At 42.2% G+C, this 26,518-nt stretch overlaps 3 protein-coding genes across 9 annotated transcripts; all 3 read right to left on the bottom strand.

Annotated features, from left to right (window-relative positions):
* Positions 1-150: 150 nt before the first annotated feature.
* Positions 151-4,075, bottom strand: LOC125988962 (transforming protein RhoA). 2 transcript variants are annotated; one of them, XM_049754866.1, is made up of 5 exons: positions 3,922-4,075; positions 3,080-3,235; positions 1,973-2,093; positions 1,758-1,888; positions 151-1,675 (listed from the first exon to the last, which is right to left on the bottom strand). In XM_049754866.1, the coding sequence occupies exons 2-5, from the start codon at positions 3,233-3,235 to the stop codon at positions 1,505-1,507; spliced, it is 579 nt and encodes a 192-aa protein (XP_049610823.1). In that variant the 5' UTR covers positions 3,922-4,075; the 3' UTR covers positions 151-1,504. The 2 variants fall into 2 exon arrangements, with proteins under 2 accessions (XP_049610823.1, XP_049610824.1); XM_049754867.2 differs by lacking the exon at positions 3,922-4,075 and adding an exon at positions 3,868-3,890.
* A 9,784-nt stretch (positions 4,076-13,859) lies between these two features.
* Positions 13,860-21,036, bottom strand: usp21 (ubiquitin specific peptidase 21). Of its 4 annotated transcripts, none has more exons than XM_049754745.2 (12): positions 20,664-21,036; positions 20,071-20,343; positions 19,258-19,314; positions 19,068-19,185; positions 18,881-18,995; positions 17,714-17,833; positions 17,579-17,643; positions 17,325-17,512; positions 16,387-16,465; positions 16,195-16,302; positions 14,443-14,557; positions 13,860-14,367 (listed from the first exon to the last, which is right to left on the bottom strand). In XM_049754745.2, the coding sequence occupies exons 2-12, from the start codon at positions 20,224-20,226 to the stop codon at positions 14,283-14,285; spliced, it is 1,206 nt and encodes a 401-aa protein (XP_049610702.1). In that variant the 5' UTR covers positions 20,227-20,343; positions 20,664-21,036; the 3' UTR covers positions 13,860-14,282. The 4 variants fall into 4 exon arrangements, with proteins under 4 accessions (XP_049610702.1, XP_049610701.1, XP_049610704.1 ...); XM_049754744.2 differs by having other exon boundaries at positions 20,071-20,319; XM_049754747.1 differs by lacking the exon at positions 20,664-21,036 and having other exon boundaries at positions 17,714-17,829; positions 20,071-20,162.
* Positions 21,037-21,176: 140 nt separating this feature from the next.
* On the bottom strand, positions 21,177-26,431 carry arhgef3l (Rho guanine nucleotide exchange factor (GEF) 3, like). 3 transcript variants are annotated; one of them, XM_049754702.2, is made up of 13 exons: positions 26,165-26,431; positions 25,957-26,008; positions 25,848-25,898; positions 24,827-24,892; positions 24,618-24,725; positions 24,388-24,546; positions 24,123-24,185; positions 23,342-23,438; positions 23,109-23,185; positions 22,740-22,997; positions 22,184-22,354; positions 21,770-21,962; positions 21,177-21,589 (listed from the first exon to the last, which is right to left on the bottom strand). In XM_049754702.2, exons 1-13 carry the CDS (start codon positions 26,176-26,178, stop codon positions 21,348-21,350), a joined length of 1,551 nt encoding a protein of 516 aa, XP_049610659.1. In that variant the 5' UTR covers positions 26,179-26,431; the 3' UTR covers positions 21,177-21,347. The 3 variants fall into 3 exon arrangements, with proteins under 3 accessions (XP_049610659.1, XP_068509531.1, XP_049610660.1); XM_068653430.1 differs by lacking the exon at positions 26,165-26,431 and adding an exon at positions 25,476-25,536; XM_049754703.1 differs by lacking the exons at positions 25,848-25,898; positions 25,957-26,008; positions 26,165-26,431 and adding an exon at positions 25,476-25,841.
* Between the last annotated feature and the right edge of the window lie 87 nt (positions 26,432-26,518).

Raw genomic sequence — 26,518 nt, 5'->3', positions numbered from 1 at the left:
CTGGTGAGTTACCCCATAAGTCCCAGACGCTTGCGCTTGTAAAAAGGCTGCGCAGTAAAGATTTAAAAGGGTGGGCAAGCACTCCAGAGAGCCAAATAGCAGATAAAATGCCAAATTTCCATGTGCGCATTTTAAGAAAACCTGCACCTGTTACAGAGGAAACCCCAATACCAGCTTTATTTGAGGAAACAAAATATTGAAAGTGGTCACAGTCCAATAGCAAATAATATATCTGATATCCCACCCTCCAAAAAAACTTTGCACCCCGAGCTTGACCCATTCAATGAATTACTTGACACTATGCTTATAACCGAGGATGATCTAAACAAATAATAGCTGGATTAATTGAGATAAAACTAAGAAAATTACAGTTAACATTAAAAAGTTCAAAAAGAATAGTGACAAAGGATTCCGATAGTCTAAAGTAGACGCATCATTAAAATGTCCTTACAAGGCCTTGGAAGGACATTGACATACAGTACAGCTTAAAACTTATTGTGAGAAAATGATCTTTTCAAAATAATATTCCATTTATTAACCACACCCACTGATGATTTCAACCACTGGCTAAAACAATCAAATCTTAAGTGTGGCGCACACACAAAGGTCCTAAAAGTCACAAGATAATTAACCTGATTGCACCTCTAGTTTATGTACTGTATACTGTCTTTCATCAAGTGGGGGGTTTGAATATCACTCTTGAGAGGCTGTTAATTGCTAGACCATCCGGCGCCACAAAATATGGCTTTCAGGAGTAACTTTGACATGGAAAGAAGGGCTTTAGGGTCAGTGTCACAAAATGCCTTTCCACGCATTAGACAACAGAACAATGCACACACATTCACTGCATGCAGACCTGCACTGGAGAAAATGAAGCACCATATAGCCATAAACTCAATATACACTACTGTTTAGTTGTGATTTTTTTCTTTCGCTCTCATCCAATTCAGTTTAAGCCTCCCCCTGAAGAGCGCCCGAGTGAGAACAAAGGCTAACAATAACGGGTAAAACACGACACTACAAATCCAAGTTCGACGTTTTCCTCTCCTCTTACTCTGCCTTACTGCTGCTCTCAAGGCACGATGTGTAGGTGGACACTGTCATTAAAAACAAATTGACATTGTTTTTACTTAAAACATCACTTATTTAACCTGTCAGATGTCTATGTTAACTTTGGCCTGGTAGACCTCTTCAATTATGTCATGGCACATTTGAACCCCCTGATTAATGTACTTAACCCCTGTCCCCATACATCCATTTGACTCCTTAAAAGTTCTCATTAGACCCAAGATAATTGGTATATATATGCTGTATATATACAGACCGGGGACTAAAGTTTCAATGTCTATCAATTTTCGGCAAATCTGCCTGAGCTTGCTGATGTGCGATGGGTGATCAGAAATTGAGCGTCCGTACAAGTTTTTTTTGGGCCCTCCCCAAGATCAAATTCTCAACGCAAGCTCCGCATCTGTATTAAAAGGGTAACTTTCGGTTGCGCCGTGGTCTATAGCAGAATGCAGCCCGATTTCTTCTTCTTCTTGGCCTGCAACGCGGCTCGAGTTGCCATCTCAAAGACTTCCCGCACGCCATCTTTGGTTTTGGCAGAGCACTCCTGGTAGCCGTAGGCACAAATGCGGTTTGCCATTTCTTTGCCATCTTCATATCTAACTGGCTCCTGTAGAAGAATGTAGGGACGGTGATTACATTTTCACAACCGCAACAAAACAAAAATATACACCAGTGTTAAATCTTTCCACCTGTTTCATTTTTGCCAGCTCTCGTCTGGTGTGGTCGTCATTGCGCAGATCTTTTTTATTACCCACAAGGATGATGGGAACATTTGGGCAGAAATGCTTCACTTCTGGTGTCCACTTTTCTGGAATGTTCTCTGCCGGGAGACAAACAGGCATTAACAACTTACGTGACAATCTGGTGAAGGTTCAGGATCATGCATGTGCTGCACAAACAGTACCTAAACTGTCAGGACTGTCTACAGAGAAACACATAAGAATAACATCAGTGTCAGGGTAGGAGAGAGGCCTCAGTCGGTCATAGTCTTCTTGACCGGCTGTGTCCCAAAGTGCTAGTTCGACCTGAAATAAGAATGAAAGAAGTTTTAGCATACAAAAATATAATTACTTAGCAATAGCTAATACAACTTCTGGAAAGCTAGAACAGTTACAGTCGTGACTAACAGCTGCACACCAGTTGACTGACCCTCACACACATGACCAATTCACTGTAAGGGGAAATCAGCATTCTTATTGGGATATGTTTTGAGCATCTACATATACTGTATTTTACGGACTATAAGTCACAGTTTTTTTCATAGTTTGCAGAGGGTGCAAATTATATGTGAAATTATTAACATTACTTACTAGTATAGGTGATCACTTCACATGTTATTTTCACTTTAAACCGCATAAGGGCACACTAGGCCTGTGGAATAATTGGAGCCGCCACTGACAATAAGTCTGAATCCATTCACTGACAGAGGACAGAGATTTCAATGGATTTAATGATTTGGAGTGACACAGATGGTTCGATAAACTTGTTATTTATGTTATAGTTATTTGATATAGTTTATATATAGTTACATAGGCCTGTGGAATAATTGGAACTGTAACTGACGGCGAGTCTGACCTCAGCGCTGCATGCAGAAGCGGCGTTGATTACACAAAGGACGAAGATTTCGATGGATTTAATGATTTGGAGTGACACTGATGGTTTGATAAATGTGTTATTTATGTTATAGTTATTTGAATAACTGTTAATGTTACGTCTCAGCTCCTATCCGGGCCAACTGTGTGGGTGGGAGGCAGCGTACATGCTGGACTGTCGTCAGTCAAATGTAGGGCACGTTCAGTATAAAAACAAACTACACTGCACAGTCACGGACAATACAGGGTATTAAAATATATGTTTTTAGAACTGGAGAAAACCCAAATAGGTAAGCCACGGCTGATTTTCAAAGCGGAACCTTAGAGCACAACGAACTGCCCAAAAAGTTTATCGATAATGTTTTTTTTTTAACCATGACAAAATACAGTATAGATTTGGAGCTCCAGGGCTATTTCACCTGTTTTCCATCTACTTCAATGTCGGCCACATAGTTCTCAAACACTGTGGGGACGTAGACCTCTGGGAACTGGTCCTTACTGAAGACGATCAGCAGACAGGTCTTTCCACATGCTCCATCTCCAACTATGACCAACTTTTTTCTAATAGCAGCCATCTAAAAATAATATTTTAAAAACAACGTTAGGCTCATGGCACCATTATCCACAAAGAGTTTGTTGTCTGTTTCAAGCCTCTATTGAGCCTCAGGAGCGCTGCGGGTTCACAGTATGATGCAATCCAAGCGTCAAAAGTATTATTATTGTTGTTGCTGAACGACAACACTGCTTTAAATACGACCCAGTTACACTGCGCAAGTGTAGTGTGTCACCCTGTGAGTGATGGAAGCTAAACGTGCTAAAGTAGAAGCAAAAATACGAAATATCTTCCGTGTCTTCGATCATGTTATCCGACCAAGCAACAGCGTGATCGTCACAACCATTATCACGCCAAAATGTATGTTTTAAATAGACGTCCAGCTTCTATCTGACGGTCGAGCCAAAATGACGATCGGTTACAAAAGAAAGGTTCGACAATCAGTTCACGGAGAAGAGGAGACGCAGAATTAAAAGTACTGCCGTACGCCCTGTCTGAAAGTATACTGTAGCCTGGGCCCGTCAATCCCGCTAACGTTAGCAAACAAGCAGTGAGGCTAATGCTTGGATGGTGGCTTGATTAGTTTAAAAAATCGGCAACCAGGGGATAAGTTCTGTCAAGAGACAAGCATAAAACAAAAACGGGTCGTCGTACTTGTAGTCAGTACAAGACACTCGTGTTAAGTTCGAAAACGCTGAAAAGAGTTACCACTTGATGTTCTGCGTCCGCCTTTCCTCCTCTTCCTGACTGATTGCTTGACTCCGCCCATCATTCAAGCGCATGCGCGTATGACGTCACCACGCAAAACTCGTTTGGTCCGTAATGTAAAATAATAAGTTTGCACGTTCTCCCCGTGTCTGCGTGAGTTTTCTCTGGGCACTCCGGTTTCCTCCCACATCCCCAAAACATGCTTGGTAGACCGATTGAGCACTCCAAATTGTCCCTAGGTGTGAGTGCTAGTGCGGATGGTTGTTCGTCTCTGTGTGCTCTGCAATTGGCTGGGAACCGATTCAGGGTGTCCCCCCGCCTACTGCCCGATGACCGCTGGGATAGGCTCCAGCACGCCCACGACACCCGTGGGGACAAAGCGGTACAGAAAATGGATGGAAATACTGTGTGATTCGAGGAAAAAAATAAGTTCAAAACCATATTTGCATAACTTTGGATGTAAAGTGATGGTAGCTTAAATGCTGTTTCATGTTGACAAGACAATATAAGAGTTAAAACGATCATGGTTGCTACAGTACCGTATTAGCCCGAATATAAGACGGTGTTTTTTGCATTGAAATAAGACTGAAAAAGTGAGGGTCGTCTTACATTCGGGGTCTATACATTATGCCCATTCACAACGCTAGATGGCGCCAGATATCTTTAAAGCGAATGCTGAACTTAACTCCCCAGGCCAAAGCGAACCGCTGTCATGAAGAAGTTAAATAAAAAAAGCGGTAGCACGAAGAAGAAAAATAAAAAATAGTGGTAAGAAAGAAAAGAGAAGAAAATAAGAGAAGAGATAACAGAAAATGGAGAAACTGTTACAAAGTTCCCTATGATGACGTTCAAATATTGGACAGTTACGTCACCGCGCTTTAAGTCTCGCGTGAGTCACCTCAGCTTATCGCGGTTGTTGGAGCTTGTGCGCAGCAGTAAGTTAAAAGTTGCTGGTGTCGACTGAGTATGTTGCTATGATCGTGTGTGTCTTTGACACAAAGTGAGTATACACATTTCATTGTCACTACTGTCTACTGTTGTGCCGTTTGTCTGAATGTGGTTTGTTTCGTGTGTGCGCCGTTTGATTGATAGCTTCGTTGTGCTCCTTTAAATTTTCCTCGCAGCGATAAGTTAAAAGTTGCTGGTATCGACTGAGTGTGTTGCTGTGATCGTGTGCATCTTCGACACAAAGTGAGTATATACATTTCATTGTCACTACTGTCTACTGTTGTGCCATTTGTCTGATCACAGTTTGTTTCGTGTGTGCGCCATTTTATTGGTAGCTTCGGCGCGCTCCTTTAAGTTTTCCTCGCATCGTATGAGTAGCCGTTACGCAGCGCCACGGCGACTAACGGTCGCCAGCAAATGTATTTTGTTGTCTCGATGACTTACCGTATTTGCCGGTGTATTGGTCGACCTTTTTCGATCCAAAATCGACCGAAAAAAATCAACCTCGACTTATACACCGAGTCATAAAATTTAACTTCGTATTCATCGCTTCAAATGGGATGGTAACCAAGGCCGTTTCTCATGCATCTCATTGTGCGTTGCACTTAGAAAATTTGAACCGGGCGGCGTGCGCGAGTGCGCGGCACGCTGGAAGTCGAATGAGGCTCAGCGATCTCCTCCGCGGTGCTTATAAACAGCCGATCCGCTCGGCGGGGGCTATTTTCGGCCACTTGGCGCGTGCGCACGGCCTCCCGAATGTGCCGGGCGGGTGCGCGAGCTCGCCGGCCGCTGGAAGTCGAATGAGGCTCCGCGATCTCCTCCGCGGTGCTTATAAACAGCCGATTCGCTCGGCGGGGGCTATTTTCGGCCACTTGGCGCGTGCGCACGGCCTCCCGGATGTGCCGGGCGGGTGCGCGAGCTCGCCGGTCGCTGGAAGTCGAATGAGGCTCCGCGATCTCCTCCGCGGTGCTTATAAAGTGCCGATCCGCTCGGCTTGGAGCTATTTCCGGCCTCCCGTTGGTGCCGGGCGGCGTGCGCGAGCTCGCCGGCCGCTGGAAGTCGAATGAGGCTCCGCGATCTCCTCCGCGGTGCTTATAAACAGCCGCATGCGCACGGCCTCCCGGAATTTGAACACATTTCGTCAATAAATTTCGCATATTGAATTTTGAAGTTTAATATAATGCAACAATTGAGCTCGACTTATACAAAGGATATATCATAAAATCGTAAATTTCCGTCGAATTCTAGGGGGTCGACTTATACACCGAGTCGACCTGTACACCGACAAATACGGTATGTTTGATGTGTTGCCAAGAGTATTTCATTTATGGTTATTTAGTATAGTGGAACCGTTACGTCCAGTCAGTTATGTAATGTGTGCTGTCATGTTGTGTGACGTCAGAGGTTGAGAGTTGACTTACGTGCTGTACATCTGTCTGTTGCAGAACCACACACACCCCATGCACGCACGCACGCACGCACGCACGCATGCACGCACGCACGCACGCACACTTCATACAATAATCACACACACAAGAATCACATTCACACACCCAAAGAATCACTCATGTACTTAGTGGTAGAGTGTCTACTCTGAGACTGGAAGGTTGTGGGTTCAAACCCTGGCCGGGTCATACCAAAGACTATAAAAATGGGACCCATTGCCTCCCTGCTTGGCACTCAGCATTAAGGGTTCAAATTGGGGGGTTAGATCACCAAATGATTCCCGGGCGCGGCACCACCGCTGCTCACTGCTCCCTTTGGGGATGGGTAAATGCAGAGACAAATTTCACCACACCCAGATGTGTGTGTGACAGTCATTGGGTCTTTACCTTTTGTACCTTTGTACACACACCTGCTATCCCATCCTTACAACCAAACATGCGCCTATGCCCTTTTGCCAGTTTGCCTGTATTCCCCTACGAGCCACAGTGCCTGTTACCTTTTTGCCAATAATTTAGTAAAGCAATCAAAACTGAACCACGTCTTCCCTCCTGTGTTCTGACCTGTTAGGGTTTTCCAGGTTATCTTTATCGTAGGATTATGTTGGAATGTAACCTGTAATAATTACCCTCGCCTGTCTTGTCTTAACAAAAGTAGTAGAACAAAGTGCTAAGATCTTTTGAACTGATTGACTAGCTGCAGAGGAAGCAATCAAAGTTGTTTTGTTCACACAACATCGTGAAGGACCCCCTGCTGTGCTTTGATCAGCCAGGGGCTTCGGCCATTTGTCTACTCTGACCCCCACTCTCAACCCCCACTCTGTTTCTCTCAATAAAAATGCTCCTGCAAGAGGCCTGAGTCAGACTTCATTCTGGAGCGAGTGAACTCTCCACCTGCAGGTGTCTAAAAGAACTTGCCTGTCTCCCGTGTGGTTCTTGCAAAATAAGTTGGAGTGAGCAAATCTCTAACATTTTGGTGCCGAAACCCGGGATCCCCCATACCCATCATCTGGCTGACGGAGGACGACGCGCTGTACACCGTCGACGGGCCAGCGTCCATTAGCCGGACCTGGTAAAGAAAGACCTGGGAAGGAAATTCTTCGCTGGGCCAGCATCTTAGGTCTGCCTTCGTCTGACAGAGGTGGATTGACGGGACCCGGCAGTGCAACGAACCAGGGGACAAGTAAGTTAAAGGCCTGAAGTTGTGTGATTGTGTTGTTGTGAAACGCGTAAAAAAAAAAAAAAAAAACACAGGTGCACGTGAGATACGGCTTTGGTTTGTCCGAGCTATGAGATTCGGCTTTGGTTTGTCCGAGCCATGAGATACGGCTTTGGTTTGTCCGAGCTATGAGATACGGCTTTGGTTTGTCCGAGCTATGAGATACGGCTTTGGTTTGTCCGAGCTATGAGATACGGCTTTGGTTTGTCCGAGCTATGAGGCCTAAATAAAAAATAAAAATAAAAAAAAGCGCTGGAGTTTGTGTGATTGAGAGTGTGACTGGTAGGATAAATTGACTAAATAGCAGTTCTAGCATTGATACAGGCTAGTAATTTGTTGAAAGGTCAATTTAAACCTGCATTGAGGATCCTCAAAGAAATAAATAAGTAATAATAATAATAATAATATTTTTGAGAAAAAGAAATTGTATAACCTAAAACTACTAGAATTAATATGGGGAATAAAAACGGTAAATCTCTACCTCTTGACGGGGATGAGAAGTACATGGCGAGTAGATTTCTTAATTGTATGCAATATATGCCGAAGTGGAAGAAAAAGTATGGAGTAGAAGGGAAGTTGAGAGTTGAAGTGTGGAAGATACTAGTTGATGTTTTAGAAGAGAGTGTGGATAGAAAGAAAAATGGACTAAAAAAGAAAAGAAAAGAGAGAGAATTGGATTGTGCTTAAATGTGGTTGAAAGCTTCACAAGAAAGAAGAGAACAAATCCAAAAGACAAAAGATAGAAAGTTGAAAAGTGATGAGGCCACCATTCAATTGAGATTTGAAAAAGAATTCTGGGTACATAGTGGCATCCCATTCAATGATGCAGATAAGAGTGCTTATCAGCAACATCTTAAAATTGCGCTCCTCACTGGTTTCCCCCCTGACTTGGGCAGTTGAGTGAGGAAGCACTTGGTGGAAGCGGACACTGCTTGGTTTACAAAAAACATGCAGTGGCCCAGAGACGCTGATAAAGGGATTGAGAAAGGCAAAAGTTCTGATGTATTTCATCTAGATGATGATAATGACCTAAATGAAGATACAACGATCTTCTACCAAAGTTCCCAAAGGGGCAGAGGAAGAGTTAGATACCAACAACGTCGCAAGCCACCATTCAAATTAAAACCCCCATCAGATTCAGACAACTGTTGGAACTGTGGGAGACGAGGACACTTTGCACGAGAGTGTCGTTTTGCAAAACAATACCAATCAAAGGGTGGAGGAAGGAGCAGAGGAAAAGCCAAATTTTTAGCATGACAAGCTTCCTCCTCTTTGACCGCTTATGCTCATACAGAGAAAGAAAGAATAGATGCCCATATGACAACAAAACATGTCATTGTCAGATTATTAGAATTTTTTTTTAGATTATTAGAAGTCCTGTCCATCCAAGAAGTATGACAATGCTGTTTGTATGCCCAAATTACAAATGACTAGAGCTCAAATTTGTGTTACACTAAAGTTAAAATATGCAAATCAAGTGGTAAAGAAATGCAACTTGCTTCTAGAAGATAAATAAATAAAATTAGAATGTGCTGTCCTCGTGTGCATGGTAGGGACCAGCTCATGATCGACCACAGGAAATGGCCAGCCTGTGGCGAATCATTGGTGCTGGGAACTACCTTTTGCGTGCGAGAGCTGTGCATGTGTGTGCGTATATGTTAAAATGATGAACATTGGCTAAAGTTTTAGTATAATTTTTTTTTTTGCTAGACTGTGGTCTATCCAATTTGGACCGCAGAACAGAAATGATTTTGAAAGATAAAAATGAGAGGAAAAAGAGAGAAATCTGTTTGCGAGCAGAAACTAATCCACACTAGTGCATGTTAAGTGTCGAGCCCACATGAGAAATTCGAAGAAAAAAAAAAAACGACAGAACATGCTTTCAGGAATTGGAAGAAGCTAAATTGTGAATTTAAGATTTTGCAATGCTACATTTAATAGGAATAATTGATTGGTTGTGTTATAAGATTATACAAAATTCTAAATGCAAGCTAAATCTGAGAGATTGAGTTCTTCAAATTTAAAAACAAAGAAAAAAATTCAGATTAATTTGCCAATTGTTTGTTTTAGTTAATTTTTTTTTGAATTGGTGGATTGTTCTACCAGGAAACCTGAGTTGAAAATGATATATGAATGTTGTGTGGTGAGCTTGGATGAATTGGGACCAATGTGATAGGAAGAATCCTTTTTGGAGACTGTGTGAGATGCATATGATGAGCATTGATGAATGATTGCCTGAATGAAAGGTTGAATGGTTGAAGTCGTTGGCGACTACTATGGAAAATTAGTAGAGCGACTTTGATGAAAGAGTGATTTTGAACAGGTTGAATGTTAGAAAGAAACACGTAGCTTTTGGATTGATAATTAACTAGATAAAAAACTGGAGAACCAGTAACACATGTAGAAGATGTGTGAACTGAGAAATTGAGAAGCGTTTTGGACAGAAAGTCAAATTAAATGATGATGGAATCGTATGTAGTAAAGAACGCATTCTCCCAAAAAGTTTGTCAAGGTGTGAGGCATGGGCGTTGCCAAGCCTCAAAAGGAGGGAGTGAGTAGGACAGATAGTGGAAGATAGTAATAATACAACACTTTATGACAATGAATTTTCGAATACATTTGGTGTTATACTGTGGTAAATTTTTTATTCTGGTGTAGATAGGTTAGCAACACGAGAGATTTAGAGGTTCAAAAGAAAGACAGTTAAAAGAAAACATTTTTGATTTGGACAATTACAGGCTAACAGGAACATGAGAACGATAAGAACTACGAGGTGGGATCCAATTTCATTGGGGAGATTGAGAATTCACAGCACCATACTCTAAGTCACATTTTTGAGCAAGCATGACAATAACATGTGAGAGGTCAAGACATACAGATCAGGGCTTGATGTGGAACGCAGACCTCGATGAGTTGATTTTCAATAATGATACTGAAGACAACATACTGTCCGATTAAATTGGAACTATAGATAAAATGTAGCTCAAAAATAGGATGAGTTGCAGGATTTACGATATAAAAACGAGACCGCTGTTATTAGAAGAATTTGAAGTTTGGTAAACAAACATTACCAGCAAATTGATGGAAGCAGCTACATTTGGAGATAGTCTTACAAGTTTGATGTCCCAGCCTGTCATTCTCAGTGTCAGGGTCCCTGAAATCCAATCCGAGACTTCGCCTGCAGCCGTGAACAACCACAAAATGGTGCCTGGCTCTGAAGCACCTTTGGCCTTTGGCGAAGGACAAGAAAAGACTGCTGTTGTGCTTGGAGGAGGACAAGTACACTCCGGAGGAAATACAACATCCTCGGGGACGGAAAAGACAGTGAAAAACGGAGGAACTCACAATGATGAAAATTGACTCATTTGAACAATGGACTCATTCAAGAGTGATGGATGGGGTCGCTCTGAAGCAACAGCCAAAGAACACCAACGTGAGAGGGTGAAGTGCGGCAAAAAGAAATGGACTTGGAGTGTCCGACAACCAAATCGCACTCCTTGGCGTTACCAAATTTGGTGGAGCTTGGTTCAAAGTGGAAGGGAGGTTCATTGTGCACTGAGTTTAACAGAACTGAGGAGATTTGATAAATAAAAAATAAATAAATAAAAAATTGAAAAATACGTAGGGCTACAGATTATAATCAGAGATTGAACGGATTTGGATAAAACAAATAGGCTAAAACGGTAGGAAACAAGAGCAAGATCTGATATTTTGGCTCATCAAGCTTGAGAACTAGAGGTCGAGTTATATAAATTTTAGAACAGGGCATTTGGCAGTCAGGAGGAAGCTAGGTTGCTCAATGTACCTACTCAATACAATAGTAAGGTTTTTTGTACCACAGTGGAGGTTGGATGGTCAGAAAGTTAGGTACGTTCAATTTTTGACATTCACACAATCATGCATAGGAGTCACAAGGCGACAGTTAACAAGACAATCACTGCAATAGGGGCCACCTACGACTGCACCGACATGAAAACGTAGAAGTGAGAGCAGAGTATGGGATTATATGCTAAAACGTCTGCTATACAGTTACCAATAGGAGATTCTATCAAAAGAAGCTACATGAGAGATGGATTAGAATCCCTTTGTGTGTGTGTGTGTGTGTGTGTGTGTGTGTGTGTGTGTGTGTGTGTGCGCACACCCTGTGTGGGTGCGAGCGTGTGAGGAGAAAGAAGGCATGGATAAGACAATCTCTTTTACACCAGGAGGCAATAAATGGGAACGCCCCTGTCATAAATAGTCTTTCGTTAAAGGGAATCATTAGGAAGTGTTCAAACTCTTCCCGCAAACATTCCTATTTGCCAGTTAAATGGGCACTACAATTGACTACGAGAGTTGCAAGCAACAGATGAAGAGCAGTCCTTGGCAGATTATATGTTCAGGGCGCTCAAACTGTGTCAAAGACAAATTTACTGCCGCCTGATCTTTCCTCCTCACAGGTCGACAACCCCATCAATCCAGGAGACTGGGTCTACACCAAGGTCATCAAAAGAAGGAACTGGGCCAGCCACGGCGGGAGGGACCATTCCAAGTCTTGCTGACTACACATGTTGCATCCAAGGTTGGAGGACCCACAAATGCATTAACGACGACTGCTCTCCAGGAGGAAACTGGATGGGAGCTTTGGACATCACCGCTGTGTGCCAGGATGAGAGAGCCGTTTTCAAGGTGTAAGGGCTCTACTACCAACATGGCTGCAACATCGGACGGGACCTACTTCATCCAGAGTTTCAGAAGAGTTGTCCGATGCTGCCTGCCAACTGGACACGAGTGTGTGCGCCAGTGTGTGTGACAGACCTCACCTACAGACTAGAACATCATCACCTGACGAGAACACGAGCACGTATACGACTTCTTAGACGTGACAGATGTGATAATGATAATGAGACGTGGATTGCGTAGATGCTGTTCTGTTGAGCATGTATTACGGAAACTTGTTGATTTGACCATCAAATATGCTTCGCAAGTGATGGATACAATCATGTCCTGTTTCTGTGTTTTTCTTTTTATTTTTTTATTGATAGTATTCTGGTCGCCTGTGGCAAAGGGGCCGTGTAAGAATTTTCCTGCTAATGACATCTGGCCAGCAGGTTTTTCGCTTACACAATAAGTTTGATCTGGGGTGTTGAGGTAATGCCTCATCTTCACTGGAAAGTGTTGCTATCATTGTTTGTTGTTTTTATTTTTACTATTCTTCGTTCTTCATTATACATATATATATGTTTTTTTCTTACTTGTCTTTGTTGTTTGGGGTGACATAATCATATGATAAAACAGGAGGGAGATGTTAGGGTTTTCCAGTTTATCTTTATCGTAGGATTATGTTGGAATGTAACCTGTAATAATTACCCTCGCCTGTCCTGTCTTAACAAAAGTAGTAGAACAAAGTGCTAAGATCTTTTGAACTGATTGACTAGCTGCAGAGGAAGCAATCAAAGTTGTTTTGCTTACACAACATCGTGAAAGACCCCCTGCTGTGCTTTGATCAGCAGGCCAGGGCCTTCGGCCCCATCCTGTCTGCTCTCACGCCCACTCTCAACCCCCACTCTGTTTCTCTCAATAAAAATGCTCCTGCAAGAGGCCTGAGTCAGACTTCATTCTGGAGCGAGTGAACTCTCCACCTGCAGGTGTCTAAAAGAACTTGCCTGTCTCCCGTGTGGTTCTTGCAAAATAAGTTGGAGTGAGCAAATCTCTAACATGACCGACACCCGGCGAAAAGAGCATACCTTCCCCCAACAGAAACGTAGCGACAATCTAGAGAAAAGTAGGTCGAAGATCGGCCAGGTTAACCGTCAGCTAAGGAGAAGTTATGATGCAATCTTCAAGATGATGGTGATAAATGAGGCAGAGTCTTCAAACAATTGCAAAACGGCTGTGAAATATGGTGCCACAGAGTGTAATGTACAGAGATGGAGAGCTCAAAAAGATCACCTAAAAAATGCTCACAATCAGAGAAAAGCTTTCCGTGGTCCTCAGAGCAGCCGCTATTAATAGCTCGACAGCATCATTTGTTTCAGTTGTACTGTAATTATTTTCTGTATAACAATTAAATTTGGTGTTCAAAAAGTATTTTTTCAAACTAGTCTTGAAGAAGAGGGGGTCGTCTTATAGTCAGGTTGTCTTATATTTGGACCAATACGGTACTTTGAATTTCTGACATTGAAGTGGTTGGGCCTAAAGTAAAATTGTGTTGGTAGGATCCAAATCCCTGGCCAGTGCCCCGCGAGGTCTCAAGACTTCACGTATAGCAAAAACGTTTAGCTGCGTTCGGTTTCTGGGGAGCAATGACACTACGTAGGATAAGCAGAACAAAATACAATGGATGGGAATTCACTTTAAAACATCTATTTAAAAAAAAAAAAGAAGATACCTTTATTTCTATGGTCTATTTTTACCCCCTTCAATAAAATGGTGGCACAAAGATTGGAAACAAAATAAAACAAGTATGATACAATGATTGTCCAATAGTTCTGTGTCCTTGAGATCTTGAGTTAAGGTGGTTGATGTGGTCGTTTATCCAGCTTGAATCTCATCAATCATGAATCATAATGTTCACATGCAGGCCTTTCAATAATTATTCTTAAGGCAGCTCAGCTGTCTTAGCCCTCTCTTCAGATTCTTCTCCTTGACAACCCGCCCCCCCCCTGTGGTTATCTCATCTGCTTTTTCGACCTTGTGATTAAAAAGTTTATAACCGCAAGCTTGGTTGCACTGTGATAAAAAAAAAAAAAAAAACTCTGGTTTTCAGGGGTCTATTTCCTTGTAGTGATGTTGCGCTGGTAGAACAACACATAGGCTTGATTGGTCTGAAGCTGGGTCTCAGAAACTGCTGACACACTGTGGGTCGAAAATAAATTAAGCATGAGAAGAGCGAAAGGTGCATCGATACAGATGTTTTTAAGGCAGTCCCACCTGGAGTCATTGTAGTAACACCATCCGTTCTCATCGGAACAACAGGCTGTGTAGTGGCCCATGTTGACAGTCCCCACGTGGTTACATATTGCATATAAGTCATACAATACTGCTTCTTTAGGGACATACAGAGATGCAAAGATGATTCTTTCAGCTCAGTCGCTTTCTAATTCTTAGAGATACATCCATCCATCCATCCATCCATTTTCTGAACCGCTTAGTCCCCACGGGGGTCGCGGGCGTGCTGGAGCCTATCCCAGCCGTCATCGGGCAGTAGGCGGGGGACACCCTGAACCGGTTGCCAGCCAATCGCAGGGCACACAGAGACAGACAACCAATCGCACTCACACTCACACCTAGGGACAATTTGGAGTCTTCAATCGGCCTACCAAGCATGTTTTTGGAATGTGGGAGGAAACCGGAGTGCCCGGAGAAAACCCACGCGGGCCCGGGGAGAACATGCAAACTCCACACAGGGAGGGCTGGAGGTGGAATCGAACTCGCACCCTCCTAACTGTGAGGCGGACGTGCTACCCAGTGCGCCACCGAGCCGCCTCTTAGAGATACAAGTTAAAAAAAAAAAACTCTGTTGGACTGTTTTATATTTCAGACAATGTAAACTCTGGATGTGTACTTTTCTTTTATTACACAAATTCAACGACAGTGACACAGGGCTGTCACTATCGAATATTTTAGAATCAATAATTCTATCGATTTTTCACCGATAGTCAGATAAAATTTCATTTGGCATGAACGTGTATTACAAAACCATTAAATCAGTGGTTCTTAATCTGGGAGTTCGGTGAGTCGGTTTCCGGCAGGGGTATCAAACTCATTTTTTTCGCGGGCCGCATTGTAGTCATAGCTTCTTTCGGAGGGCCAATATGACTGTCAACCTAAATAAATGTATGAGCACCGCATATTATATACAGTAAAAGCTACAAAACAAACAAATAACTCGTTTTCAAATTAGACGAGTAAAAACTGGTCAAATATTTGTAAAAAAAGATAATATTAAAAGTGAAGACAATTTGCAATTCTAGTAATGACACACAAATTTGATACACAATTTGTCTTCGCGAGCCACATAAAATGATGTGGCAGGTCGTATCTGGCCCCCGGGCCTTGAGTTTGACACCTGTGGTCTCAGGGGTTCGACAGAACCTCCACTGAGGAGGTCCGAATAAACCTGATTTTTCGTGTAAATTCTGATTTGCCAGTATGTAATCTGTTGTGAGTTCATGCATTGTGTTGGTTTTGTTCATGCACGGCTCATTTTGTGCACCAGTAAAAATATATCTGTCTTGAATTTAAAAAAAATATTTTATCACTAAAGAGGGGTCCGGTGAATGCGCATATGAAACTGGTGGGGTTCGGTACCTCCAACAAGGTTAAGAACCACTGCAATAAACAATATCACACAAGAGGGATTAACTATTTTGAAACTGATTCAGTTACGAGTGCGATTATTGTTTTCCTTAGAATAAGCAGATTTATGCAAATGTCTTGTTTTGATTAAACACAAAAGATAATTAGTTTTTTTATGACAGCTTACAAAAAATAATGAATAATTGCTGTTGAGAGGCTGACATTAGAAGATTTGGACCATACTCAGTTTAAAAAATAGGGCTAAATGATTACTTGATTTTAAAAATAGCTGTCAATAAATTTAATCCTCAATTACTCGTCGATTAGTCAATTAATTTCGACAGCTCTCCACATAGTTAACCCACACATAAACAGAAGTCTTACCACAGTCAACAGGACCGTAGGGCCCGAGGTCAAGGTTGGTGAGTGGGAAGGAGACGTAGGTGGTGCTTTTACTGATCGACCATCGTGTCGTTGTGAAACGGTTCAGATCTAATTGAGCGTGTTAAGTATGATAATGATATCATTCACATAAGCCACTGCAGGTTAATTCATAAGACGTATGCTTGAGGATACGTATCACAATTATGTGGGGAAACCTCTGGATGGACAAGCGTTTGGTGCTCTCTGTATGCCTGTTACATCTCTCGCACATCTGAAACACACAACACTTGAAAATAAGTTACAAATTGGCTCACAGTAAATTCCTCTATGCAGCTATGTACAACTCTTCACTTAATTTGCTTTGTTTTCATATTTTTAGTGGGAAATAGGTGTGGCTTGGAGGTATGACAATTTCTGCCCGGCCTAGTCAACCCGACTTCTCTGAAAGGAGGCTGTAGTAACATGTGGGCTGGCATGGACTTTGTGAAATAAGCAGGAATGTGTGGCTGCCACATGTTATGTCAACACGTCTACATGCGCAATCACATTCAGTGGTGAGCTATAAAAGCCACAGTGGCGAGCTATAAAAGCCACCGTGGCATTTAGTTCTTAGGGCGATGTGAGTGGTCAAATGTCACAGTTGCATGACTTCATTTGTCCTCACCGTTTGCAAAGTGCGTAAAGTGACTCATCCCACCATACAAACTAAAAAATACATGCAAGATGGGGCAGTGCATGAAAAAAAAAATCTAGCAAACCAACCTCATTCAAACTGAAGCGGTAACTGACATTTATATTCAATATTTTTTTTAATATTTCTACAGGAGAAATTAATTTACACACACGCACACAGAGTAGTGCAAACACGGTACAGCATTTAGAATGACATTTTGCTTCACAAATTTGGAGACTTTTTGTCTTCAAAAGCAAATCTTGAGTAGAACGTGAAGTACGATCAGTGCGACCTCGAGTGGACAATATTAGAAACTACAGTTAATTTTGTTGAAAAGTATTGGTTATCTCTATCCCCACCCATGGTGTGGGTATATATTTTATTCATATTTAAGTGGAAATTTGCAAAATACAGAATGAATCACGAGTCATTCCTGTTAAATTCCCCATAAACTCACAGGTGAATTCTCTTTGTCCAGTCTCTCCTCTTGCGAGAAGTAGTCCAGGCACTCCTTGAGCGTCACATTTCCACTAGTGCAGTATTTTGGGATGGGCAGCGACAGGTCGCAGAACACATCGAATGTGTTGGAGTAGTGCGAGCACACGGAGCAGTGTAGCGAGCTGCGCAGCTGGCCCGAGAATAGATCTGTCAGGAGGGCAAAGGTGGTTTAGCTGTCAAGCAGGCAAAGGATGACACCAGTGCGCTTCTTACCGACGATTTTGCTGTCGTCGTTCTCTAAGTGCTTCTTCCATGTTGCGGCTGCCTCCTCAGATATCCTAATGAGGGGTTTCAAATGAATGGACTCATACAAGAGTCCTGGCTTTATGAAAAACTTTGCATTCTCACCTAAATCTGGCATATTTTTGCTCTGGGTCCTTTGGGTGTCTTTGAATGTAGGGCTTGCGGTTGATTTCACTGTGTAGCTTTTCCAAAAGGAACCTGAGAAACTCCTGAGCATCTTGCTGACTGGAGGAAAGTCAGAAAACAAACAGGCAAACAAACAGGCAAACAAACAAACAGACAGACAGACAGACAAACAAATACATATTACCAAACATTTACTAACAAAATATATTACAAAAATATTTTGAATATTCACAAAATACTTGCTTACATGCAAATGCTCTTAATATACTTTGTTTTTGATAATACAGTTTTCAATGCACGTACGGGACATCCACTATCCTAACCCAATGTAATTTTTTAACAGCTGTTTTGTATCAAAAATGACCATTTAAGGACAGAACAGTGCTGAACCAACAATAAGTGCAAGAATTTTTTTTTACAAATTACTTTCTCACACACACATATATAAATATAAATATAAATATATATATATATAAATATATATATATGTATATATATATATATATATATATATATATATATGTATATATAATATATATATATATATATATTATATATTGTTATACCAAAAACCAGACATTTGCAGCTAGAATCGTCATTTACCACAAGTTAAGACTAGTTTAAAATTATCTTCATTGAAAAGTACAGTGCTTTTTCTTGAAAAATAAGGAAATTTCAATGTGACCCCAAACCTTTGAACGGTAGTATATATATATATATATATATATATATATATATATATATATATATATATATATATATATATATATATATATATATATATATATATATATATATATAATTGAGGCACTATGTTTGCCTGTTACCATTCCAAATCCGCAAAAAAAGTATACAGCAGTGCAAAACCCAATGTAAATGCACCTCAATCATGTTCGCTGTTTAGTGGTGATTGGTGGTATTACAACTTAAAGCTAAAGTCAATCCCTGCAAGGGGCCACCAGTTGCCCATCCCTGACCTAAACCTTACGATTAACATCAAAATGTATGGGGTTTTTTCCTCCTCAAATAAACAAACACAAAGAAAATATACCCCTCATAATAGAAGTAAAGACATTTTTTACAGTGGTGAAGTTTAGTTTAGACAGAGAAAAAGGAACTACATATTGATAGTACCGGATATCCTACCTGTAACCACTGAAATAAGGCACAACATCTCGGAAAGTATTGTAAAACTGTCTTGGATTCACAACGGTGTCCTCTTCTTTTGAATCCCAAAGTCCAGACAATACCTGAGAGAAAGCTTGTTTTGGAGGAGAATAACAGTCAGCAAAAAGGACTGGATACAAAAGTAAATGTGGAATGATAGACTTACCTTCTGTGAGTCTTGGCTCCTCCTTGGAGAATTTGTCCTGTATGTAGGACTTTAGGAGGCAGTAGTCCCGCAGGCCGCGAGTATGAGACAAACACTGAACTATTGCGTTCAAAAAACACTACAGCAAGAAAGAGGATCAGTAAACATGAGGACTCCAAATCACGCTTTGGAAATAAAATGCTTTACTCACTGTGTTGCCGATGTTTCTAAGACCAAGCCTTCCGCTTCCTAATGCAAGGAGCTCCTTCTAAAAACAAAAATACCATATGAGAATGATGAAACCAATCTGTGCGTCGTATCCTTTGACGCCCTTGCGTCTGCATTAACCCCAGCGTGTCAGAGGGTCTATTTATGTGCACACTAGGACAGATTTAGCCATCTTATCTCATTAGTAAAACAAGAAAGTCCAAAAGGAGGTCAGCCACAAACATTCATCCTATTAGAGCCCCCGGAGTGCTGACATGTGCTTAAACACATGGCATGTCAATGTGTGTATTCTCAAACTGCAGGTCGGCAACCTGCAGTTTGGGGACCACATGGGGCTCTCTGTAACTCGGGAAGATGAATAACTAGTATTCAATTATAAATTGCTTTGTTCATTCTTCAATAAAATCCTAAACTTGAAGACTGTGGTGCTCTTGTAAAATAAATAAATAATCACGGGCAAAAGGCAGAAAACAACCTCAAGTGGTTGACAACCAGTCACAGTGCACAACCACATTCAAATTGTTTTTAGCAGTTCATTGAGTCACAAATGCAACACTGTAGTTTTATTTTTATACATAAAAGTGCAAAAAAATTACATATGAAATATAATTTTAGATGTAAAAATTACTCCTATCCAATTAATTCACTGCCAGCTCTCTTAAAATTAATCTTTGACATCCATAGCCGTCATTGGCAGTGAATGAGTTAAGGTTGCCAACCCTCATACAGTTTCTTATAATCCTCAAATAGACAAACTATGGATTTGTTCCATTATGTATGATTACGTTGCACACACCTCGTTGTCGGCGACCAGCAGAAGCCCCATCAGGGAGGTGTAGAGGACAGACTGCGAGATATCAGCTGTCTCTTTCTGCAGGCCGTTCTGGGACACCAGGTTTCGACACAAGGCCTTGCAAGAACCCTCCTGGCTGGCGGCATCGGCTCCGGGCATCCTGACGTGTCTACTAACAAGACTCTCAAGCTGGGAGCTTGTTCTTTCACATGCGCGGTGAAGGTGATGGCAGGATGGTGGTCGCTCATAAACCTTGCCGCAGATAGAATGTCACCCCTTTTTAATGATTGAAGTACAGCGAGGTATTATCTCCTTTCTCGGCAAATGCAAGTGAAAAACAGGATTAAGTATAAAATGAGCATCCCCCTTTGAGGTAAGTCTTTATCTCAAATAAATCCAGCTGATCCGTTGTGACTGAAGGTTCTTTTTTGTTACCAAAGCAAACTGAATCACAGCCCGACTACTAAAATCAAACCAATCCTTTGACAAACGCGGAATATCATGCAACGCTCTTACACTATAGTTCTGAAAGAATCAAGCTTTACAAACAACCATTAAATGTTATTAGCCTCTGTAAATAAACATTTTGGACTCACCTGATCACTTGCCGAGCTTATTTGCGAACAAAGAGCCCCGACCTAAGTGTTCCCATCACCTGCTGAGCTTTTAAAAATGCATAGAGGGGATGTGTCTACTGTTTCACTGTGTGTGTGTGTGTGTGTGTGTGTGTGCGTGCGTGCTGGAAATGAAAGTCTACTTCTGTGTCGTGCCCCGTCACCAGTGTCAAAAGAAAGAAGCAGAGGGAGACCGGGGGGAGGGAGAGAGAGAGAGAGAGAGAGAGAGAGAGAGAGAGAGAGAGAGAGAGAGAGAGAGAGAGAGAGAGAGAGAGAGAGAGAGAGAGAGAGAGAGAGAGAGAGAGAGAGAGAGAGAGAGAGAGAGAGAGAGAGAGAGAGAGAGAGAGCGCGAGCGAGAGCGCGAGAGAGAGAGCGCGAGAGAGAGAGCGCGAGCGAGAGAGAGCGAGAGAGAGCGCGAGAGAGAGGATAATCAACTAATCTTTTCTCGGTCCGTGCTGTTGGCTATACTTGGACACCACATTTCTATCTTTGACAAACTTTTAAGTGCCTGTTTATTATCACAAAGATTCACACATGATAAATGTTCATTCAGTAACATAACTTCCAAAACTGTACAAAATAAACCCTTTTAGTGGGGTTTTCCCAAAAGAGAACAATAAGCCCAACTGAGTACCCAAGAGACCGTGCAACGGCCGCCGGTGTCATTCAACGTCCGGTGACATCGGCCATGTCGGTGTCACAACTCAGGCTGAGATCAGCGATGTGACACAGAGTGGGGTCAGAGTGGGGAGGCAGCACCACCGACTGGGCCCTCCTGTCTCGAGACTGGACCATAGCCTGGCGGAGGCACGTGACCCACTGTTGCTTACTGAAGGAGTCGTTGGCCTGTAGGCTGTAGGAGTTGGCCTTAGAGCTTCCCCTGCTGCTCACACGAAAACAGTTTTTCACTAGGAGGACAGAGGAGGAGAAAGATAGTCAAATTAAAACATGTTAGAAAAAGATATGGATTTACATAAGGGACGTGCGGCGGGCATCGGATTGATTATGTTGCTTCAAACATTAGGTCAGAAAAATACCGTTTACTGATGAGTAATTCACTGGCCAACTCGATCATTGCCATGCCTTACCTTTGTCGTTGCCCCCCGTGAAGGCTCCTCTGAAGGAACCTCCTCCACACGTTTCCCCATCTGGGATTACCTCCAGGTTTAAGGAGGCATTGGGAAGAGGTTGTCTGTAGACTTGGAAGACATGACCTCCTTCCCGGTCCTCTCCCGGTCTGGTTAGCACCAGAGCCAACTCAAACAAGAATACATGCAGCCGCTGATACATACACAACACAACAACACAACACAAACAACCCAGTTGATATTTCCATAATCTCCTTTGTCAACAGGGTTGTGTGTACAATATTGTCAAAAGTTTTATAACACTCGTTTTTTTTCAATATACTAATGCAAAAGAAAATCTACTGAAGCACAATCCAGCTGCATTTGTGTCACTCCTCCTTCAAGGAGTTGAAGAAGAAGCAAACAAGATGTTACCTGGCCCTTATTGTTCTTGAGCTCGCCATGGCAATAGAGGAAACGTGACTGTTGGATCTCTAGAAGCCGCTGGCAGTCTTCAAGGTAGGTGAGTCCCCGCCGATAGAATTTGCACTCGGCCTCCCCCGTCTTTTTGTTCACCTCCGCCACAATGCTCTGGATCATTTCCAACTACAAGCACAAATGAAGAAAAAAATATTATTTCATAACAGGAACCAAAGAAACTGGGCTACTTCTTGGGAACTCTCACAATGGCTCTCTAATATGTTACATTTGTGTATATGATGTTATATATGATATATGTTATTTTTGTGGCTATTTTTCAATCCTGTGTGCTATTATTATATGTGTTATATTATTATTATGAACATCTGCAAGTGTCTAAAACTTCCCTAGGAAATCCCTATATCCCATCAGTTAACTTTTTTTTTAACATTAACTGAAAATATTCTACAACAACTTGCTAGTTTCTATTTACACAAAAAACTATCCACACCATCCAGAAAACAACCATGCAATGTCATACATGTTGTATCATGTCTTTATGTTGACTCACTGCATCAGGCAATGTGAACTCATCGGGGTGCTCGGCAGGTGTGCACTTCTGAATCTCTTTCAGCAAAAGAGGGTATTTCACCAGACGGCTTCGAGGGAGATCCAGGAAGTTCCAAAGGTCCAGTTTCCTGCTAAACGACGACTCCTGGCACAGACGCAAGAAGTGTTCCACCTGCTTCTCGTGCTTCTTTTGGTCCAGCAGGGCTTTGGCTTCCACCTGGTTGCAGCAGTATGTCACATAGGCCTCCAGGCAAGGAAACTGCTCAGTGCAAAGAGAAGTGGCCGGAAATTCAGGAGCAGAGCCGTGCTCGTGGCTTTGAGAGGCTACATGTGAAGAACACATGGGAGGGATTGTAGAAAATATACCGACCCAATTCATTAGAGTGGGAGCCACTTCGCCCACGGTTTTCTTCGACCCTCTCAAACGCTCCAGACGGCTCAGAAGATCTTGGAGCAAAAGTGTTACTTGTAGGATATTAAAACTACCTCTCAGTGATAGGCAGTGCATTTCAACATAGCAGAAATGAATACCCCCTCTGATCTGCAAAGCAGGAATGTTAAACGTACAGGCAGGCACCCATTTATTGTGAGAGGGATGTTCACCTTCATGGAGAGGAATGAGAGAGTCCAGAGTGCCAAAAATCTGCTTGAGTTCACTCTCGGTCATGATGTCCAATTTCAGCATGGGCTCGTAGTACACCTGGTGGCAAGCACAGAATAACCGGTGCTTTTAACACTTTAGATCTCAATTAACACAACAGATAATTGTGAACAAATGACTTCCTTTCTAATAAATCCTATTTAAGTTAAAGTTAAAGTATTTAAGACAGAGAGGAAAAATGCACGACAAGCATAAATATAAATCCTACAAACATAGTGTATAATACTGACATTCCTTCTTAATGGGCCTATAATGGAGAACTAAGCAATTTTTATTATGTTTTTGTTGTTATTATTATTAATGGTATTATAAACTTGGTGGTACACTGGGTAGCACGTCCGCCTCACAGTTAGGAGGGTGCAGGTTCGATTCCACCTCGGCCCTCCCTGTGTGGAGTTTGCATGTTCTCCCCAGGCCCACGTGGGTTTTCTCCGGCCACTCCGTTTTCCTCACACATCCCAAAAACATGCTTGGTAGGTCGATTGAGCACTCCAAATTGTCCCTAGGTGTGAGTGCGAGTGCAAATGGTTGTTTGTCTCTGTGTGCCCTGCGATTGGCTGGCAACCGGTTCAGGGTGTCCCCCACCCACTGCCCATTGGCGGCTGGGATATGCTCCAGCACACCCGCAACTCCCGTGGGGACTAAGCGGTTCAGAAAATGGATGGATGGATGGATGGATGGATGATTATAAACAGTATTAGAGAGTGTATTGTGGTTGTGTACCTTCTTCACTAGACTGAGGTCCTCAATGAGTTGTCGCTCCCCCTCAGTCAGTTCATAGATCACCTGCACAGGAGGCGAGGACACACATCACACACAACTTGCAAAACATGCGTGAGCCCTCGCAGCTGACCGTTTAATAAAGGAAGTTGAGCTTGCTGCTCGAGCTCACATCCTCTTTCGCAATCCTTCACAGAGCCATTAATTAACACAACACGTACGTTCAGCTCTGTTTAGACCCGCTGAGCTCTCTCATCTTCTCACTCACCTCTTGTCGTTTGATCTCCTTGCCAGTGAGGTTATGACTTTCCACCGTGTCGCTCCAACACTGACTGTTGCGCCTCCGTGGAAAAGACAAGCCCTTGGTGCGAGAGCGCAGGGGCAGCGTGGGCAAAGGCCGCGCTTCTGTACGAAAACTTATGGAGCGCTGCGAGAACAAGGGGAAGAAGTGGATTTATTCTACTGGACCAGTACACTGAGCGCGTTCAGCACTGTTACCGAAATGGACTGTCCGATTCGTTTGAGAGCAGGGGTTTTGGCTGGGGAGATGACCCCCGTTAAGCTGTTTGACTTGACCACTGGTTTGACCCGTTTGTTGCTCGGCTCCTGCAAGGGAAAAAAACAAGAGTCCACGTTTGATGTGTGACAAAGCAGCGCTTCATCAGGGTGGCTCCGTCGTTCAACTTTTACCAACATGGAAAATTTACCTCTGAGTCATTTATGTGCTCAGGCAACATTTCAAACTCCTCTTGCTCCACCTCCTCCTCCTCGTCCTAGCAAAAGAGGAGACATATCAAAAGTCTACACAACCCAAGCTCAAATGCCTGGTTTTGTGATAAAAAGAGCCCTCTAGATAAAATGTTTCAAAATCTTGTTTTTCCCGCCATTGTAACCTAAAACCGATGCAACTCAATACATTAAAGAATTTTAATGTAAACAAGAGGGGATGTAAACATAACTGATGTGTTTGCATAAGTGTACACATGCACTTAAATGACAATTCAAATTCATCTCAGCACACACCTGCTACCATTTAAATTTCAGATGTTTAAGTAGGCTTTCCTGACATTTTTTTCCAAGCAGAATCCTGAATATTTTGCACAAACACTGAGTTCATAATTCTCCCATGCCAGCAAATGTATCAAAGGTCAAAGAACACAAGGTTGAACTTTTGTGTCATAATACCAAAAGGTATGGCTGGTACATTCACAATTCTACTCTTTGTTATTTCAAGTTATAAGCAGATAAGCAAACATGTAAAATATTTATTTTTACTTCCTCTCTTTTTTCAAAAACTGATTTGAGTTCTACACGTTAAAGGTCATGAATGGCAGAAGAAGTGTTTAAATCATTTACCTTGATCTTATTTTCTTAGATTACAAAAACCTTGTATTTGGTGTGCGTAGTCATTTTACATCTACAGTAAACATGAAAAAAAAAAGGCAAATTCCGTATAGTCATGAGAGCGTAGGAAAGTGGAACAAGAGATGCTGCTTGGCGTGGTCTTCTCATTTCCTGTGTGGCTCTTTCAAAGAGGAAGAGTGTTGCAAGTGTGCCTGTGTAGTATAAGACAAGAGGACGGCTTGCTTCTCTTGCAAATGCAGAAATTAGAGGTAGTTGTTGTTGGCAATGATAGACAGATGATTTGCAAAATAAAGACATGGGAAAGTGTTAGCGCACAATCACCATGATAAGGAATTAAAGAGGTAGGAGGTGGAGACAACTCACTTCTGGGATTCGAATCACCGGTTCAGGGGTCGAATCTTGTTTTCTCTTTTTCTAAAATGAGACGTGTCAGTTTGATATTTATATTTAAATATGATACTTTGACACTTACTCTCGCATGGTCACAGGTGGTTGTAGACTGCATTTCACCTGTTCTGTGTGACCTAAAAAAATTTGTTCCAATTAATTTTCATACAAAACAAGTGCACATCCCAATAGTGAATGGACAAAAAAGACAAAGTTTCACAGTTGGTTAATTCAGCTGATTTTTTTTTTTTATACCAAACTAACAGTTTTGGACACAAGCATGAAAGTCATACCAGGATGTACTCATCTCACAGCTCTTCTCCACTGCCACCGTCTGTCATTAAATCCTTGTCACAAATCCATTACATTCCCAAAAAATAAATGCAAAAAAAACAAAAAAACAAGCCAACTCGTTCTAGTAGCAGCACAAAATTGCGGTGCTCAGCAGCAGTGTAAACTCCTTCCACCTCGCTTGCTTCGTTATCGCACTTAACCACATCCTTTTGAGGTTGTAGCTAAATGTATGCGTAAGGAGGCTAACTCCTTACCTACTTGAATCTGACACACATTACTTGCAGCTGACAAACGGATGAGTGAACACAAGCTGCAATACTTTGTGAAGAGGAAGTGAGAGCACATTTTGTAAA

This window comes from Syngnathus scovelli, chromosome 2, assembly GCF_024217435.2.
Source record: "Syngnathus scovelli strain Florida chromosome 2, RoL_Ssco_1.2, whole genome shotgun sequence".
NCBI lineage: Eukaryota > Metazoa > Chordata > Actinopteri > Syngnathiformes > Syngnathidae > Syngnathus > Syngnathus scovelli.
The sequence above is the reverse complement of the archived record's forward strand: the minus strand, read 5'-3'. Positions and strand labels throughout refer to the sequence as shown.